Source organism: Helianthus annuus, chromosome 2 (assembly GCF_002127325.2).
Source record: "Helianthus annuus cultivar XRQ/B chromosome 2, HanXRQr2.0-SUNRISE, whole genome shotgun sequence".
Taxonomy (NCBI): Eukaryota; Viridiplantae; Streptophyta; class Magnoliopsida; order Asterales; family Asteraceae; genus Helianthus; species Helianthus annuus.
This window is the reverse complement of record NC_035434.2, coordinates 42,266,955-42,285,477: the sequence shown is the minus strand read 5'-3', so window position 1 is coordinate 42,285,477 and position 18,523 is coordinate 42,266,955. Positions and strand designations below refer to the sequence as shown.

General features: G+C 35.4%; 2 protein-coding genes across 2 annotated transcripts; both read left to right on the top strand.

Annotated features, from left to right (window-relative positions):
* The first annotated feature begins 1,023 nt into the window (after nucleotides 1-1,023).
* LOC110913563 (probable protein phosphatase 2C 12) lies at nucleotides 1,024-8,054 on the top strand. The gene is made up of 10 exons (XM_022158387.2): nucleotides 1,024-1,201; nucleotides 2,075-2,347; nucleotides 2,419-2,590; nucleotides 2,666-2,819; nucleotides 2,961-3,024; nucleotides 4,282-4,389; nucleotides 5,146-5,271; nucleotides 5,360-5,592; nucleotides 6,582-6,787; nucleotides 7,497-8,054. The coding sequence occupies exons 2-10, from the start codon at nucleotides 2,147-2,149 to the stop codon at nucleotides 7,523-7,525; spliced, it is 1,293 nt and encodes a 430-aa protein (XP_022014079.1). The 5' UTR covers nucleotides 1,024-1,201; nucleotides 2,075-2,146; the 3' UTR covers nucleotides 7,526-8,054.
* Nucleotides 8,055-12,238: 4,184 nt separating this feature from the next.
* Nucleotides 12,239-15,141, top strand: LOC110913554 (probable cysteine protease RDL2). The gene is made up of 3 exons (XM_022158377.2): nucleotides 12,239-12,729; nucleotides 13,826-13,961; nucleotides 14,497-15,141. The coding sequence occupies exons 2-3, from the start codon at nucleotides 13,877-13,879 to the stop codon at nucleotides 14,751-14,753; spliced, it is 342 nt and encodes a 113-aa protein (XP_022014069.1). The 5' UTR covers nucleotides 12,239-12,729; nucleotides 13,826-13,876; the 3' UTR covers nucleotides 14,754-15,141.
* Nucleotides 15,142-18,523: the final 3,382 nt, after the last annotated feature.

Genomic DNA, 18,523 nt, shown 5'->3' with positions numbered 1-18,523 from the left:
TAGTAAGTTATTATGCGATAAATTAAAATAAATAGGAAATGGACTCAACTTTGAGAAAACTGGGAGATGTTACCACAACAACACAACACGTGAATTATATGTAAGCATATCTTAGTTTATTAGAATACGCGACGCAACATTCACATGTAGACATCATGACATGACACACCCTACACTCCCCTATCCACATGGTCTTGTTTCATCGAACCAACTATGTGGTAAGAATACACCATCATTAGTTATTACTTATGCTATCAAATTTCTTACGAAAAAATTTAGCTTATTAGATTGACTTGGTTCAACTCGGATAATGAATACCTAACCATTCATTTTTTCTAAAGTCGGATATGAGTAATGCCAATTTAAAACAAAGTGTCACCCTCAATATCTTTTAATTAAATGCTTAAAATCTTTTGATTAAATCACATTATTTGAACATTTGCAACCGGGGTTCACAAGCCCTCTCTTCTCCACTGTTACAACTGTCAATAAAACTCTTTACATAGCCACAACAAATCCCACTAGGGTGCTAGAGGCACAATCCAAAGTACCCAAGTGAAACCAACCAACGAGAGACAACCACCTCATTTATAACCGAATCCATAGAAAATTACCAAAATTGGTAAGGACATCCATAGAAAAGTATCCAAATAACACCAATCACAGAAGGACAACCACCTCATCGCCACCTCCACATTCACAATCGCTTTTACCCACATTCACAGTCGGTTTCCAACTTTCCACTACCCGAACCTGCTCCAGTGCATTTGAAGTAGCCGAGGAAACTGCATGGGGCACCCGAGGGTGCAAAACGCCTCACCAACTGTCCATACCTAATGACAAGCCTCTCTCCTCTATATCGTAGAGTCAACAACACCATTAAAAATTTCATCAACTATGCCAAAAATAAAAAATAAAAAAATAAAAAAAATAAAAAAAAAAACAACTCACAAAGCAATGACAGCTCAGCACGACCCCAAGCCGGCTTTTTGAACGGTGCATTCGCACATGATGAGAAAATCAACCAAATAAAATAAAAAAATAAAATCAAGATACGAACCCATTTGCATCCTCTCTTCTCTCTCGCGGAATTTTTGCTGCGAATCCGATTTATTTTTCTTTCATTTTTCTCCCAATTTTTTTTTTCTTTTTGTCGGCAACAATCAATCCATTAGAGTTTCGTCATCTACAAGAAATCTCTGTAAGTCATTTTTTTCAACTTTTTTCCACACACATTTCATTCGATTTCTTGATTTTCGTATTGGATTACATACATTCATCGCTAGCTAATCAGGTTTTCGTGCATCAAAACGATGTCGTTTTCCTGTTTACTCGACTCAAATTTTGATTACCTACATTCATCGTTAATCAGGTTTTCGTAGATCAAAATGGTGTCGTTTCGGTGTTTGATTCACTGAAATTTGTTAAACAATTTTTTTTCTGAAGCTATTTTACATATTTGATTCGATTTGTTGTTTTTCTTATATTTGGTTCTTTGTTCATCAGGTTACCTTACCGTGCATCAAAACGATGTCGTTTTCATGTTTAATTCACTAAATTTGTTAATAATAATATTTTTTTTGAAGCTATTACACACACATTTGATTCGATTTGTTGGTTTTCCTATTTGATTATTCACATTCTTCGTTAACCATATTTTTGTGCATCAAAACGATGTCGTTTCCGTGTGTAATTTACTCCATTTGTTAACAATAATTTTTTTGAAGCTATCGATTTGTTGTTTTTTTTTTTCTGTTTTATTATCTGCATTCTTCGTTATTCAGGTTATCATGCATCAAAACGATGTCGGTTTTGTTTTCTTGTTCATTTCACTCAGTTTGTTAACAATATTTTTTAAAAGATATTTCACATACTTTTGACTCGATTTGTTATTTTCCTATTTGATTATTCAAATTCTTCGATAATCAGGTTTTCGTGCATCAAAACGATGTAGTTTTCATGTTCAATTCACTGAAATTGTTAATCATTATGTATGATTTGGAATCTGATATTTGAGCTGGATGATAGTTGCAATCTGATATTATATGATGTTTGTTTGTTGCATGTTTTTTAGGTTTTTGTTGAAAATGTTATGAAGGTTGAACTTATAGATCTATAAATCTGGATTTACGAAGGGACCGAGGAAATGTCGTCGAATAAAGGCGAGCATCAGACGGTCCCGTTATCGGTGTTGTTGAAGCGTGAATTGGCCAATGAGAAGGTCGAGCGGCCGGAGATTGTTAGCGGTCAGGCGAATCAGTCGAAGAAAGGGGAAGATTTCACGTTGATTAAGAGCGAATGCCAACGCGTGTTGGGAGATGGTGTTACTACGTATTCTGTGTTTGGGGTATTATGATTTTTGGTGTTTTTTTTACAATTTGAATTTGGAATATGTTATTAATGAGTTTCATTTTGTAGGTACTTGATGGCCATAACGGGGCTGCAGCAGCTATATATACCAAAGAGAATCTTTTGAATAATGTTTTGAGTGCTATTCCTCCGGACCTGAACCGCGAAGAATGGATTGCGGCTTTGCCTAGGGCTTTGGTGTCCGGATTTGTGAAAACGGATAAGGATTTTCAAGAGAAAGGTACTGGATTCTGGTTAGATCACATGAATCGGTTTGATAAATACGGTTGTTCTTGATAGCTTGTCGTGATTGCAGGTCAACTGTCGGGAACAACAGTCACCTTTGTAATTATTGAAGGATTCATAGTTACTGTGGCATCAGTTGGTGATTCCCGGTGTATACTTGAATCTGCAGATGGGAGCCTATATTATCTATCAGCAGATCACAGATTTGAGGACAATGAAGAAGAGTGAGTACTGAGTATATAGATGCAAGTTATAACGTTCTTCTGTGTATTTATGCCTTTATGATATGTTATTTTTTAGGATGTGTGATGTGTGTACCTTAAGCACATTATGATTGTTTTTTTTTTTTTTTTTTAATTTGGTAGGACGGAGCGTGTCACTGCAAGTGGAGGTGAGGTGGGTCGGCTGAATACTGGTGGAGGTACTCAGGTGTGTTATGTAGAACAAATGACTCCATTACTATCTTTAACTAAAAAGTATCACCCGAGATGAAATTCCTAATGTCCTTGATGCCGTAAAACGATCAACATTAGTCTAACCATCTTGACCACCCCAATTCTGAATGTTTTTATCCATATCATTTATATTTATACTAGTATCTTTACTTTCACTAGGATTTTTAATTGGACCGTTGATTTACTTCAGAGTTGAACACTTGAACCATAATCTTTTCAATATTTTCATAGAATTATATTGCTCCATATTGCATGAACATAAAATAGATGAATAGCCATTTGACGAAAAATTGTTTATATGGATTTATATATATTTCTTATCATAAATCATAAATAAGCATATAAATGCAATAACTAATATTATTAACTAATAAGGAGTGTGAGTATTTAAAAAAATGATTCGTTATCTCTATGAACCCATGAACCATTTTCTCGTAAAATCTCATCTAATAACTAAGGGTAAGCTAAGTTTCCATTACAATATGTACACAGAACAATATGGACTATATACAAGATGGGTAGAAAGAGGTGTGATACCTGTCTAGATCCACAGAAAGTACAAGATCTACAAGAATATCCAATTCCTAAGGATCCATAGGATTAATTGTGGATCCAACACAAAAATAGGAGGATATAAGTTATTTAGGCTTTGAGTTTTTATTTGATTTTTTCTATATCTATATCTATTATATAGATGTATCATCATCATCATACTCAGTAAGTCCCACCAATAGCAAAGCTCAGACCCTAACTTTGCTTTGCTATTGGTGGGATTTACTGAGTATGATGATGATGATATATCTATATAACTATATATCTATCTAATATATATGCTTGTTAGATTCGGCTCAATCCTCTTAGTAAAATATTAGGTCAAGTTTTATGTTTTTTTCGTGCACCCTAATCTCACGATGTCTAATATCCTTATTAATCGTTGGTCATTGGTTAACCTATGAACAACATAAAACCAGAAGTATATCGTCATTAAACATGTGTCCAAAAGTGAGTCATGTAATTAATGAACTTTTTAGCAATTCAAGCAATTACAGAAAGAAAAGGCGCCTAATAAAATAGCATAATAAAACCGTAATATTCTTAATCATAACAGTGGTTAACTAAAAGTAATACCACATTTAATAAACCTTTGGAATTGTTTGTTCATTTATTAGTTTATCTACTTTCACATTATGTGTAGAATCAAGTTTTTACTCCTGTGCTTATGTTTTGGCAGATCGGTCCTTTGAGATGTTGGCCAGGTGGCTTGTGTCTTTCAAGATCAATCGGAGATCTAGATGTTGGAGAGTTCATAGTTCCTGTCCCTTATGTTAAGCAAGTAAAGGTCAGTTACGACTTACGCGTGTTCATGCCCTATATGGCTATAAAATTATGTGGAATATATACTACATGTTTTAAGCCAACACTGTCCAAAAATAACTCTATATTGAATCCTGCACTTATTAATGCTTTAATGGCTATTATAGTATTATATTCGTGATGTGTTCAAAAAATGCGATGACATGATTTGCTCAAGGTGGCATATTTGGTATTCTTTGTGCATGTTAAAACGGGTCTGGTTGGGTTGACCCAGAAACTTTTGGTCCTTTTTTTAAGATCTAATAAATAGTTAATGCCAATGTTTTGAAAACCGGAGCGGACCGGTTCACCCTATCAAACCGGTTTGAGTCGAACTGGATGTTGGACCGGGAACCGGTGGTCGGACCAGAAAATTGGGTCGAACCGGATTTTGATTTTTTTTAGTTTTGTTCTATTTATTTTTATAATATTTACAGCATAACCCAGTATTTACATCCGATCTGACCGGTTCAACCGGCCTGACCAGTTGACCGGTAAGGAGACTAGTTCGACGCTCAGTCCGGTCCTGAAACATTGGTTAATGCATTATGTAAACAAAAACAGTATTATTACAGTTATAATAAGAGCTTATAAAACAATTAATGAAGTTCTATGCATTATAAGTTTATAACTACACTTTGGATGAGTTTATAAACCCATTCCCTTTTTAGCTTTAGATTTTTATTCAATCTTTTAGATGAAATATAATCCATACCGACCCATTCACAATTGTAACGTGCAGCTGTCCTCTGCGGGCGGACGGCTTATTATTGCAAGTGATGGTGTGTGGGATGCTATATCTGCAGAAGCGGCTCTAGAGTGCAGTCGTGGACTGCCACCAGATGCAGCAGCCGGACAAATTGTTAAAGTACGGAAATATGTAACGTTTAATTAATAGATCACATTATCACCTTCCCTATAAACATCAAGTTTTAATCTTTTAATTCTATTTACAGGAAGCTGTACTACCGAAAGGATTAAGAGATGATACAACGTGCATGGTGGTTGATATTCTACCTGCAGAAAAGATAAATCCCCCTGTGCCACAACCGAAGAAGAAGGGAGTATTTAAAGTCAAAGCCATGTTTAGAAAAAAGAGTACGGAGTCAACGTCTCAAATTGAAGAATATCTTGTTCCAGATGTGGTGGAGGAACTCGTGGAAGAAGGATCTGCTATGCTTTCTGAAAGGTTTGTAGCATAAAAGATCTCAAATTTCACTTTGGTACTTCAAATTAGGGGTGAGCAGAAAACCGAAAACACGAACCGAAAAAAAATGAACTGCACATAAAACTGAAAAAACCGAACCGAGCCGAATAATCTAAAAAATTATTTTTTTTAATGTTTGTTATATTGATTTAGGAATTATTTTAATCTTGTTTTTGAATATTACGTATTTATAATAAAAAAACATTAACATATTTTTTTTTGTTTTTGAAATGATTTATCTATTGCCTACAAGAAATAAGAAAATTTAACATAAAAAGTAAATGATTTTCAAAGTATTATAAAAGAAAATGTCTTAATAAAAACTTTGGAGAAACAAAAAAAAAAGTTAGGTTTATGTGAACAATATTAATTTAAAAGGTTAAATATAATCACTTAAATGTAAACATCTATGAGAAATTCTTAAATTTTGGATTATACTTTCCTTTTTTGAATCTTGCGTATTTTTGTTTCAAAACTGAAAAAACCGAAAAACCGAACTGAACTGTTACTAAAACCGAAAAAACTGAACATTACGGTTACGGTTTCAATTTTACCATAAAGCTGAACCGAACCGAGCCGAACTGTGCACACTCCTACTTCAAATTGGATTTATTTGTGGGACCCAGATTCGGTTTCTACTTGTAGGTTGTAGTTCGATTATCGATCCATTTACTTCTGAATGGGTAGATTTGGTTTATGTTTTTTCTCTTATACGTCAAATGGGTAAAGTTTAAAAATTTGTTTAAGTTTTTAATGGATAAAAGCTCTAAAATCATTTTTTTTTAAAGTTAGATATTACTGTAACAATATATGACATAATTTATTGATATAGAATTAATTGGACAAGTGTTTTGGGTTGACCCGTAGCTTACCAAAGTTACCTGTTTTGACCAAATCCATTTAGAGATAGTAACCAACCTCCCGAAACCATTTATTTTAACGTTTCTATGATATTCTATATCTGGTGGCAGGTTAGATACAAAATATCCGCTTTGTAACATGTTCAAATTGTTCACATGTGCTGTGTGTCAAGTTGAAATGAAGCCCGGTGAGGGTATATCGGTACATTCAGGATCATCATCTAATACAAGGCATTCAAGGCCATGGGATGGCCCTTTTCTTTGCATAAGCTGCCAAGAGAAAAGAGAAGCCATGGAAGGAAAAACTCTTTCTAGAAGTATGCTTTTTTTTTTTTCCTTTTAACAAATTCTAAATTCCTTTATATTTCTCACATTCCAATTTTAACCCGTTTATATATAAATGGGTTGATTGGGAATATTTTATCTTTTTAACAGGTCAACTGGGTTAAGCTAAAAAATTAACTACAAAAAAAAAAAAAAAAACGGTAAACCAATTTATATATGAATGGGTTGATTTGGCAATCTCTCATATATTTAACGTGTCAGCTGGGTTAAGCTAAAAAATTTAACTACAAAAGAATATGGTCAACCCATTTTTATACCAATGGATCAATTTGGAACATCTTATCTTTGATGGTCAACTGGGTTAGCTAAAAGATTTTACTACAGAAGAATACGATTAACCCATTTACTTACAAATGGGTCGATTTGGAATATCTTATATATTTAACGGGTCAACTGGGTTAAGGTTATAGAAGAAAGCGGTCAACCCATTTACATACAAATGGGCTCATTTGGAATATCTTATATCTGTAATGGGTCAACTAGGTAAAACTGTATTAGATTATTTTTTAATTATGGATATTATAATCATGTTGAGTTTATCAATTATTGATTTGGAAAATCTTTTATCTATAACTGGTCAACTGGGTTAATCAAAAAGATTTAACTACACCACAAATGGGTCAAAAGGTTATATTTATTTTTTAGTTTATTGATTTTATTAATCATATTTAACATTTACAGATAGGCGATACAGCAGTGGAAGTGAATAGCAAAAAAGCTAGTTGAATTCTTCTTTTGACTTGCATTTTTGCTTGGAAGCCGCGTGTATATGAAAAGTTCACAAGGTTTTTTTGTCAAGATATGTTACTCATTACTATGGCCGATGAAGATCTTAAGCATTAATCCACCTTATAAAACCAGATTAGAATCGTATTATGTAGTTATAATCTTCCCCTAACTCCATGTTGATATAACATAGATCGCCATAAACGGGCTCAGATAAGTTATTAGAACATCTCTCAACAAGTTTGGTGGTTATTCGTTTGTATACTAGTATTTATTTTATCGTTTTAGTAGATCTAACAGCCAAAGCGGAAACAGTGTTAGTGACGGTCTATAAGTTAAGCTCGGGTGTGAGTGGGCTCGTGTACGATTATTGGGAATTAAGTTACTGAAACTAAGAACAACGTTTGTGAATTCTATGTTAGCAGATTCACACAGCATTATTTGATTCTTGCTTGTAAAACAGTGAACACATGCTCTATATTTGATCTCATTCCAACATTTTTGTTTTTTATATCAGAATTTGTAGTGGGGTTCTTTGAAGTAAATTGACGGTTTTACCCTTGATTTTAGGTTAATAGAGGATTTACTTGAAAGGATGGATGTGTGGGGATTTTGGTCATTTACTGATCTCAAAAATGTGTTTTTTTTGACGGAAAACTAAATCACGCTTGGTTTTGAACTGGTGACCTCTTGGCGACTTTTAGAGAGGTCTAGTTCTAAATTTCATTGTCACCACCAATGACTTTCAAAAGAAAGTTAGTGAGAATTGAACTTGGGACCTCAAGTAGAGAAACCCAATGACTAACCACTAGATCAATTTGTCATGATGATCTTAAAAATGTGTTGTGCGCTTATAGGGTATGTTTGGCAAAAGTAGCTGGTGGCTGGAAGCTGGTAGCTAGTAGCTGTAGCTTTTTAGATATATTTGGTGTTTGATAGAGTAGCTGAAATTTTTAATAAAATGTATAAAATGACCAAAATGGACATAACTAAAAATTTAAAAAGTTTGTGCATTTAAAAGTTCATTATTTTTAGAGGTTAAAATAGTCATTTTTTCCCTAAAAGCTTGTAGCTCATTCTAAATGCTACTAGTAGGAGCGTTTAACCAAAAACTTCAAGCTCCTAACCTAAAAGGTTCAAGCTCCTTCAATCAAACAAGACTTTTTATTGAGTATAAGTTTTTTCTTAAAAGCTTAAAAGCTTAAAACTAGAAGCTTCTAAAAGCTTTATGCCAAACATACTCATAATGGGCATATCTTGTGATGCTTATTTACCTATTTATAATCTTGCTATCCTCTATATACAAACCAATTTGTTTGATCATCTCCATCAAAATCTACTATATAGTTACAAGTTTGGTCATCAACATCAACTATAAACCTCATAGATCATCACCATCAAGTATACACACCATCAATTATATTAGATAAAATTGAAAATAACCCTGTCTATATACGTCACAAATACCATACCATCCATTCAAAATTACTGCACAACCCACCAAATCTCTATCTTCTTCATTCAATTCTCTCATCTTCTTCATTCAATTAAGTAGTTTCAGAAAAACCGTATACATGGAACATCAAAGATTCCTTCCGGAAAATCACGATTACCGGAATAGAACGATGGAGTTTGATGGAAAAAGCCAAGCATGGAAAAGGGACGAATTTGATGCATTTTCAAATTTCAAGAGTAAGAAATTTAAATGTCGTGTTGGGTAAAAAAAAAAAAAAAAAAACCCTCATCCTGAACCATCAACATTTAGATTTTTTTTTATTCTTTTGGGAATTGCCTTACTGAGATCATTTACAAGTTAGACATTGCTTAGATATCATGCATATTGAGTAAAATATATGTAAAAACCAGCTTGGATTATTGTTAAACATTCCTGGGAAAACTAAAGAGGGGATCAATGTCTGTAAAGACATGCAAGAAATGGGAATACGTGAAGGGCTTCATCCTGTTGCACACCCTAAAGGTTTTTTTTTTGCCATCGGCGTGCTATACCATGTCAAAAACGGGAAAAATGTTTTGTGAATGTTTACACGGTATTGAAGTTCCATCCAACTATTCAACAAACATTAAAAGGTTGGTGTTGTTAAAAGATAGTAAATTGCTTCGTATGAAGTATCCTGATTGTCATGTTTTGATGACACATAGGATTCCTATTGCAATATGTGGATCGTTACCAGATAAAATCCAACATACGATCATAAAGCATTGTTCGTTTTCGATTCAATTGAAAGTAATTGATCACAACCACTTGAAAGTTTACAAAAAGAAATTATCGTCACGATCGGTAAACTTGAGATGTATTATCCGCCGTCGTTTTTTGATGTGATGGTTCACATGGTAATCCATATTGTTAGAGAAATACAGGCTTGTGCTCCTAGAATTCTATGCTACATGTACCTTTTGAAAGATATATGAGTTACTTAAAAGGTTATGTAAAAAATCGTAGTTGGCTTGAGGGTAGTGTTGTTGGAGGATATATTTCCGAAGAAGTGAATGAGTTCTGCACAGGTAATGATATCATAACATTTATAATATATCAGTTTTGTTAGATATAATTAGCAACACAATGCTTGACTTATTAACAGGTTATTAGAATGGTGTCAAAAGTATTGGTGTTCCTTAATCTCGTCACTCGGGTAGACTTCAAGAGAGAGGAAGTGTTGGTATGAAAACAATATTCCCAAGTTATGGTTCTTTACAACTTGCACATTTTGTTGTCTTACAACACATAGCATGTATTGCTCCTTACGTTAACAAACACATGGAAACAATACGGTCAACATACCAGAGTAGGACAACATATTAGTATAACAAAAGCAGAATGAAGAGTATTCTAGTTGGCGGAAAAGTAAGGTAACGACAAATGGCCAAGCAATGTTGATATAACCATGCAGAAGTTAGGTCAGGGTCCAAATATTAATGTAACATCTTAGCAAGGGTACGACATTAACAATTATACGTTTTACACCAAAGATCAAGATGGGAAAAGTACAACGCGGAACAGTGGATATACTATAGTAGCCACATCAACCCAATACGACAGGATAAACCGTGATATATTTACAAGAATTGCTAAAAACTCTTATTACAGTGTCATACATAAAATATGGGAATTGGATTATGGTTTCACCACCATACCTGTGTTCAAATGTAAGTGGGAGAATAACATTAGAGGCGTTACACTTGACAAATATGGATTTACACTTTCTATTTACTTTTATTTTAGATGCGACACGACATGAGAAAGAGGCTACGAATAATGATATAGATATTTTGTTGATGAGGTTGATGCCGGAATTTTTAGTGAGTTAGGTATTTTGTTAGTTTAGCTTTATATATAGATTATATGTAGTTTATTTTTAGAATTTAACGTAATTTGTTATGCATTCAGCAAAGAAGTGTAATTTGATGGGTTTATTTTCGAATTGAATGTGTATTGGGTTGATTTGAAAATGTTCAATTGGTATATATAAGCTTGAATTGTACATGTTTGGTATATATAAACTTGATGTGTATTTAGAAAAACCTTTTCATTGCAAACAATTTATTTTTCAGCAAATGTTTATAAAACCCCCGATGAACACGTTGTGATACGGATTGGTCATTTATACAAAAAAAAAAAAAAAAAAAAACAGAAAATAACCAAAACCTAAATAATAAGCCCGAACGATACATCTAAGGTTAAAATTCATATATGATAAAAATCAAACTAAATGAACAGTGAATTTAGGGTATATTAGAATATGGGGATGGGGCGGGGGTTGTGGCGTGGGTTGGGTACAAACGCCCAAGTCACCACCCCGGTTGGGCTTGGGTTTCTGCGTGGCCCCTTGGGCAGGGGTTTCAGCCCGGAGGCGAGGGTTGTGGCGTGGGTTGGGTACAAACGCCCAAGTCACCACCCCGGGTGGGCTTGGGTTTCGGCGTGACCCCTTGGGCGGGGGTTTCAGCCCGGGCGTTGGACGGGGCTATCAAGATGACATGGCGGGATCTCATTGGCCAAGACAAGTAGCCGTTTGGGCTAGCCGTTGGCCAACGACTATGTGTTTAAAAAAATTATTCACTATAAATACTCACACTTCTATTTATTTTTGAGTAAACTTCCGTTTTGCTCCCTGTGGTTTGGTCACTTTAACGGTTTTGCCCCAAACCTTTAAAAACGGACATTTTACTCCCTGATCTATGAAGCTTATATCTATTTCACTCCACGCCCCTAACGCCATCCAATTCAACTGTTAAATTCTGGTCACATGCCCCTCACTTGAGGGGCATTTTAGTCTTTTCCACTCAAACTTATTATTTTCCTTTTTATTAAAATTTTCACACACTTTCACTCTCTACACCATTCCTCTTTCAAATTACCAGGTAAGTTCATGAGAATCAAACCCACCAAAAATCAATTTCAAACCACCTTCAAAATCAAACCCTTCTCCATAATCATAAACCCATCAATGATTATTTATAATTTCTTTAACAATACATAGGGCATGTTTGGGTAAGCTTATTGAAACAACTTATTGACTTATTGGCTTTTTGGAAAAGTCAGGATTTTGTGACTTATTGACTTATTGGTTTTTCCCCCTCACATACACCCTCTTTGCCAAAGATCATTTTAAAGCTTATGACTTTTCAAAAAGCCAATAAATCAATAAGTTGTTTCAAAAAGCTTACCCAAACATGCCCATAATCACATTTTTCTCTCATATCTCTTAAACAAAAACCCTAACTTTACCCAGCACACAATCACAGCCGCCATATCCTCTGCCGGAAAATCAAACGCCGCCAAAGACCAGAGATTTGTTGTTGTAGACACTGGCTTCATCTCCATCGCCGCCATAGAGGTCTGATTACATCAGATTTGTCACCCAAACACTCGGTGGTGGTCAGGGGATTCCGGCGTTGTGGTTTCCGGCAGTGTTGGTTGCAAAGATGATGATGGCACTCATGGTTGCCGGAGACTAAGGTGGTGGTTGTCGAATATGGTGGTGGTTTCTGGTCACCACATTAAGTTTTTGGTGGAATTCATGTTTTTCTCTCCTCTGCGACTCTGTTTACTCCGTTGACCCAAATAAGTGCACAACATGACGGAAATGGTGGCCGTAGCCATCGGCGGAGGCTGCGACGGCCCAACAGAGATCTGGTAAATCTAGATTTTGAACGCGGAAACTTAGATCTGGTAAATCTAGATTTTGTATCTTCTTTGTTGTGTTTCTATTGTGATTTATGTTACTTGATTGATATGCAGTCTGTTTGTATATTAATTCAGGTTTACTCAACAGATTAATTTATCATAGTTTATATTGATTAGTTGATATGCTAACATTTGGTCCTATGCACGGTCCAACGTATAGATTTAATTATAAGGAACATAAACATGTTTGAAGTTGATCTGAAATTGATTTGAAGGTGGTTTGAAATTGATTTTTGAAGGGTAATTTGATTCTCAGGAACTTATCTGGTAGTTTGAAAGAGGAATGGTGTAAAAAGAGAAAGTGTGTGAAAATTAAAAAAAAGGGAAATTAATAAGTTTGAGTGGAAAAGACTAAAATGCCCCTTATGTGAGGGGCATGTGACCAGGACTTAACTGTTGAATTGGATGGAGTTAAGGGCGGGGAGTGAAATAGAGATAAGCTTCATAGATCAGGGAGTAAAATGTCCGTTTTTAAAGGTTTGGGGCAAAACCGTTAAAGTGACCAAAAGCAAAATAGAAGTTTACTCTTTATTTTTTTACCACAACTACTCAACCTCTTCTATAATCATCTCTATCTTGTTTTAAAAAAAAATTCTCATCCAACCACAATACGAAAAATGAATCCTCATAATCGTGGTTTTGACCCGAACAACCCGTGGGCATTCCAATTAACAACTAGCCCAGCATCCAATCGTCCAATTGCTCCCTTTTTAATACACTCCACGATGCCGGATATGGCTGGTTACGCATCGTTTATCTCAAATCGTTTGAAGAATGATGTCGGTCGAAAACACCAATGCCTTTCGCGCAACGCACGTCATTGGAAAACACTAGTTGTCATAATAAAAACAATTAATCAGAAAGGGTATATATTAGGGTTTGGTACACATATTTAAAAAAAGTCCAATCAGAAAGGTTATATAAAATGTATAATATTGCTAAAATTGAGGGTGCTAAATGAAGCTTTTAAAATTATACGCAAGATGCATATCAACTTTCCAAAATCCCTTTGATATGTTGCCATATCAACCCTCTCAGTACGGAAACCCTAATCATGTTTGTTATATAATATCCCTATCAGGCAACGTGATCGACGCATGCATACAGTTTCTTGAGGATATCACGACTCGCAATGGCAGCCATACGATTGAAATCACTTCCACTACGACTCACAAACTTCATGACGAAGCAACTCCGTCCGATTATTCAGTCAAAAGGTATCCGTTATTTGTGTTAACCTAATGAATATGTAGTTAATATCCTGATATATCGATATATCAGTGATATATCGGTTTTCGGTCCACTACCGAGATATCCGTGCAAAATATTGGTCAGAATATCAATGCTGATAATATCGGCGATAATATATCACTGATTTTCCGGATATCGGTACCTTTCTTCTTATTTCTACCATTTGTTTTTCTTCTTATTGCTGCTATTAGTGTTTCAATTCTTAATTGTTAGTTGTTAACTCTTAGTCAGTTCGTACTTGCTACAATTGTTAGTATTTTGCAAGTTGAAAAAGGTTAATTTGTTAATGGTAGGAGAGTATACGTAATTGTTAGTGTTAAATTGCTATACATATAAATTTATCATGATATTAAAATTGCAGATATCCCACCGCGATAACCGATATCCGATATTTTACCGTATTAACTACTTAGCCTAGTGATTCATCATATCAACATTGTGTTAGTGTTAACGGAATTGATTTTGTCAAGTGTAATAACATTCAGCTAAGTGTTATTGCAGGCTTCAATTCTTCAGGTGGGCACACCACTGATGAAGTGAAGGCTATGTTCGAGGCATGGATGGTTGAACATAAAAGAGTGTACAACACCCTTGCAGAGAAGGAGAAGAGGTTTCAGAATTTTAAAGATAATCTCAAGGATATAGAAAAGCACAACTCCACCGGAAATTCTACTTACCGGCTAGGACTCACTAAGTTTTCAGATATGACCCATGAAGAGTTCGGGCGTATATATGGCGGGCGGATTGCGGACCCATGAGAAATATTTTCAAGGGATGTAGTCCGGTTTTTTTTGCCTAAAATATACACTATTTTTTTTACAAGAGGTGTGGCCGTTCACCCATGACTGTGGTTAGGTCCGTCCCTTTAGCAACTATGTTTTATTTTGACTTGTGACGTTTGCCCATTTAGACCCGTTTTAAGGTAGCGTGTTTTATAACTATTAACCTATTGGATAAACAAAGAAGCAATACTATTAACGTAGAACTAAACCAAATATGGCCAGTCCCGGTCCAGATTTGGTTCTTCGGTTTTGTTGGTTTTGGGTCGAGTTTTGCACACTCTTAATCTTTATTTTGAGTTCTTATTATGTGAAGCCATGTCTTATTTTATAACTAGCAATTTAAAAGTTTTTAACTTGTACAACATTACTATTTGTCAACACATTCGAACACGAAGTCATAAATTTTTATGAGATAATCCCCGGTGGAAACATACATGAGGGGAAAACACTGTTTCTAAGTCATGTTGTATGATTTGATATTTTGATGTAGGGCTGTCCAAAAAGCTCGCAGTTTGGAGCTAGCTCGAAGCTCGCTCGGATTTAGCTCGGAAAAAGCTCGCTCAATATGGCTCGGTTTGAAAGTGAGCCGAGCCGGATCGGCTCGGTTAGAAAGTGAGCCTAGCTCGGCTCGGCTCGTGACGAGCCAAATTGGCTCGATTTGGCTCGCTTGATAGCTCGGCTCGGTTTAGCTCGAATTATTTTACTTATAATATATTTTATTTTTATATACATATAATATATTACAAAAAAAAGTGATTATTAATCTACATGTATTTAAGATTGTAGTTTGATATCTATGACATATTTAAAGGTTGATTGTCGTGCTAATGAACCAATATTGTATTTACTTGAAATATAAAACTTATTTTGCGTTGTTGAACGTGATTTTGGCTTGTAATGTATTAGGTTGAATTTATTTTGAATATGTTCTTTTAAAGTATTGAATACTATTTTAGAATACTGAATTTTGAGAGCTATATATTAATTTTTATTTTTAAAATCGAGCCGAACCAAGCCGAGCCGAGCCAACTCGGTTTAAAACCAAGCCGAGCCCGAGCTTAGATTTTCAGCTCGGTTTCAAATCCGAGCCGAGCCGAGCCAGCTTGGTTTATAATCGAGCCGAGTCCAAGCTTGCCCTAGCTCGGCTCGGCTCAGCTCATGAACAACCCTATTTTGATGTAGAGGTGGCAACACGGATTGGGTAACACATATTGCACTGCAAGAAAACGTGGCAAGTCACCGCTGAAGGTGGTGATTAGCGCAACTAAAACCTTTAGTGGTGACATGCTGCTAGGGCTAGCAACTCTGACACGGACATGATAACACGACACGAACCTACACGAAGTTATCATGTTTCGTGTTTGATCTTAATAGGTTTCATGTCTAAAACAGGTCGGCACGACAAGACCTTAACATGTTTCGTGTCTAAACAGGTTAAAATAACACCCCGTGTTTCGAAAGTCAAAGTTAAAGTTAACATTGAAGTCAAAGGAAGAAAAGATTGCTAATTGCGATCTGTCACTCCTTGCTCAATTTCTGTTTTGACTTCTTTGACTTGTAGATAGTCTATTTACCTTGTTACGTTAGTTGTATTATGTGGAGTACTTTTAATAATCGAGGTTTAATCGCTATTTATCGCATGTTTTACTGCTTTATCGCTTATTGCAATCGCGCTCGCAACTCGAATTACGCGCTCTGGATATTGTTTTACGTGTGTGTGCCTTTTATGTGTTACTTGTGCATGTTTATTTCTGTTTATGATGTGGTGATTAATCGAAACGCAATCGCAACTCAATCGCAATCGAATCGCAAACGCTAAACGCAAGTTAATTATGATGATTGTATGTTAGATATAGTAGTTGGGGTTAAAAGTAATTTGAATGGAAAACTCTATCGCATCACAACGCTCGACACGCGAATCGAAACCGCAAAACCCGTCGCGCCGAACACTCGAATCGAGTGGCCAATCGACCGAGTTGCCACCCGATCGGGCTGCCACCCGATCGAGTTGCCACTCGATCGAGCTGCCACCCGATCGACCAGCCACTTTTCCCCTTTTCCATTTATGGAAACCCTATAAATACTCCTCATATGTCAACATCACTTGATGTTGACAGCTCTCACTCGACCAGCTCGCTCCAGCCTGCTTTTCTTCCGATTTCTCGCGATTCTTGTAAGTTTTCAAACTAAATCTTGTACTTTCTTCATCTACACGCACTCCTACACATTTCTATCTTTTGAATCTTAACTTTTAACCGTGAAATCACTAGATTTGAGGTGTTCTAGTGTAACGCCCTGCGTTTTCAAACTTCCTACATTTAGAAACCTTACGTGAAATTCTAACTTTGGAAATCTTGTGTTCTTATAACCATTCTTTCATTGTAATCGTTGTAAAATACGGAACTTGCTTCGTAAATAAAACTTGTACATTACACTTTTTACCTAGTTAAATCATGTTTTATTTCATATTTCACCTTGTTACAAGTTAGGGGAAACATTGTTGCACATTATTACACAACTTAACTAACAAAATTACTCATTATAATGTTTAAAAAAAATAAAAAAATAAAGAAATATGGCAGCCCCAATTCAGCAAAATTCAGCCCATATAGTTGGGTTTTGTGGGCTAGTTTCAAGGTGTAACCCCTTCTAAACACTTCCAAAGCCCAACCCATTGAAACCCTAATCCTTCCCCCTATAAATACCACTTATAACCAGCCTCCCTACCACTTTTGCAACCCTAAAAACTCACAAAACATCCACCAAACCGTAGCTGAAAGCAAGGGTTCGAGTAGATTGACACCCCTTCACGAAAATGAGCATAACTCACTCAATTCTTATCCGATTCACTCGATTCTTTTTCCTACTTGCTTGTATAATCATGGGGTTCGATTCCTAGACTTCTCCTTGGAGAAATCAGACCTGGAAATGCCCTGAAATAGTCCATAAACTTTCTGTTTGTTTTTATGTTCATCAAAAACTTGTTTAAACCTATGCAACTTGTGTCCAACACATCTCATACCTATGTCCTAATGCTTACAACTTATCCCATGGTTGTTTAAGCTTAAAAACAAGGTTGAGACATTTAAAATCAGAGGATTAAACCTCATAAACTTGGTGTTTTGTTTAGGGTTTTTAACCCACAAGTCATGTCAAACTTTGTCTTTGATACATGAGTGATTATGGAACAACTTGGGTTGTCCAAACATACAATCCTCACATGATTTGATGATTTCTCTTAGTTAGTGTGTATATTTCTTATTCTTTATTGTATGTTCATGACCCTCCTTGGTTGTTTTTTTTTACATCAAGTGTAGTGGTGAACACATAGAGGTGCCTAAATGGAAGACTTGATCTTCCTACCTCCTACATGACTTCTATGACATTTAGAGGTACCAAAATGAAGATTTTAATCTTCTACCTCATGCTTGAACTATTGGACAGATATTATATAACCTAAATATATTATTCGAATAATCGAATCTTTGATGATGAACTAGTGTTCATATGTCGGGGTACTAGATTACATCATCCTAGACTATGATAACTTGTCACGATTCTAATGGAACCTTGTTCCATGAAAACATCTAAACTCCTTCGAGTTTCCTAGTGTCAAGAACAAGCATCATATGTACTAAATGATTATTTTCCATGTTATTCTCATATCTTATTTTTATGTTGTTTTAAACACCGAATCTCGACTCTAAACATACTTGAACTTTAACCCTTATACATTCGGACTCTAA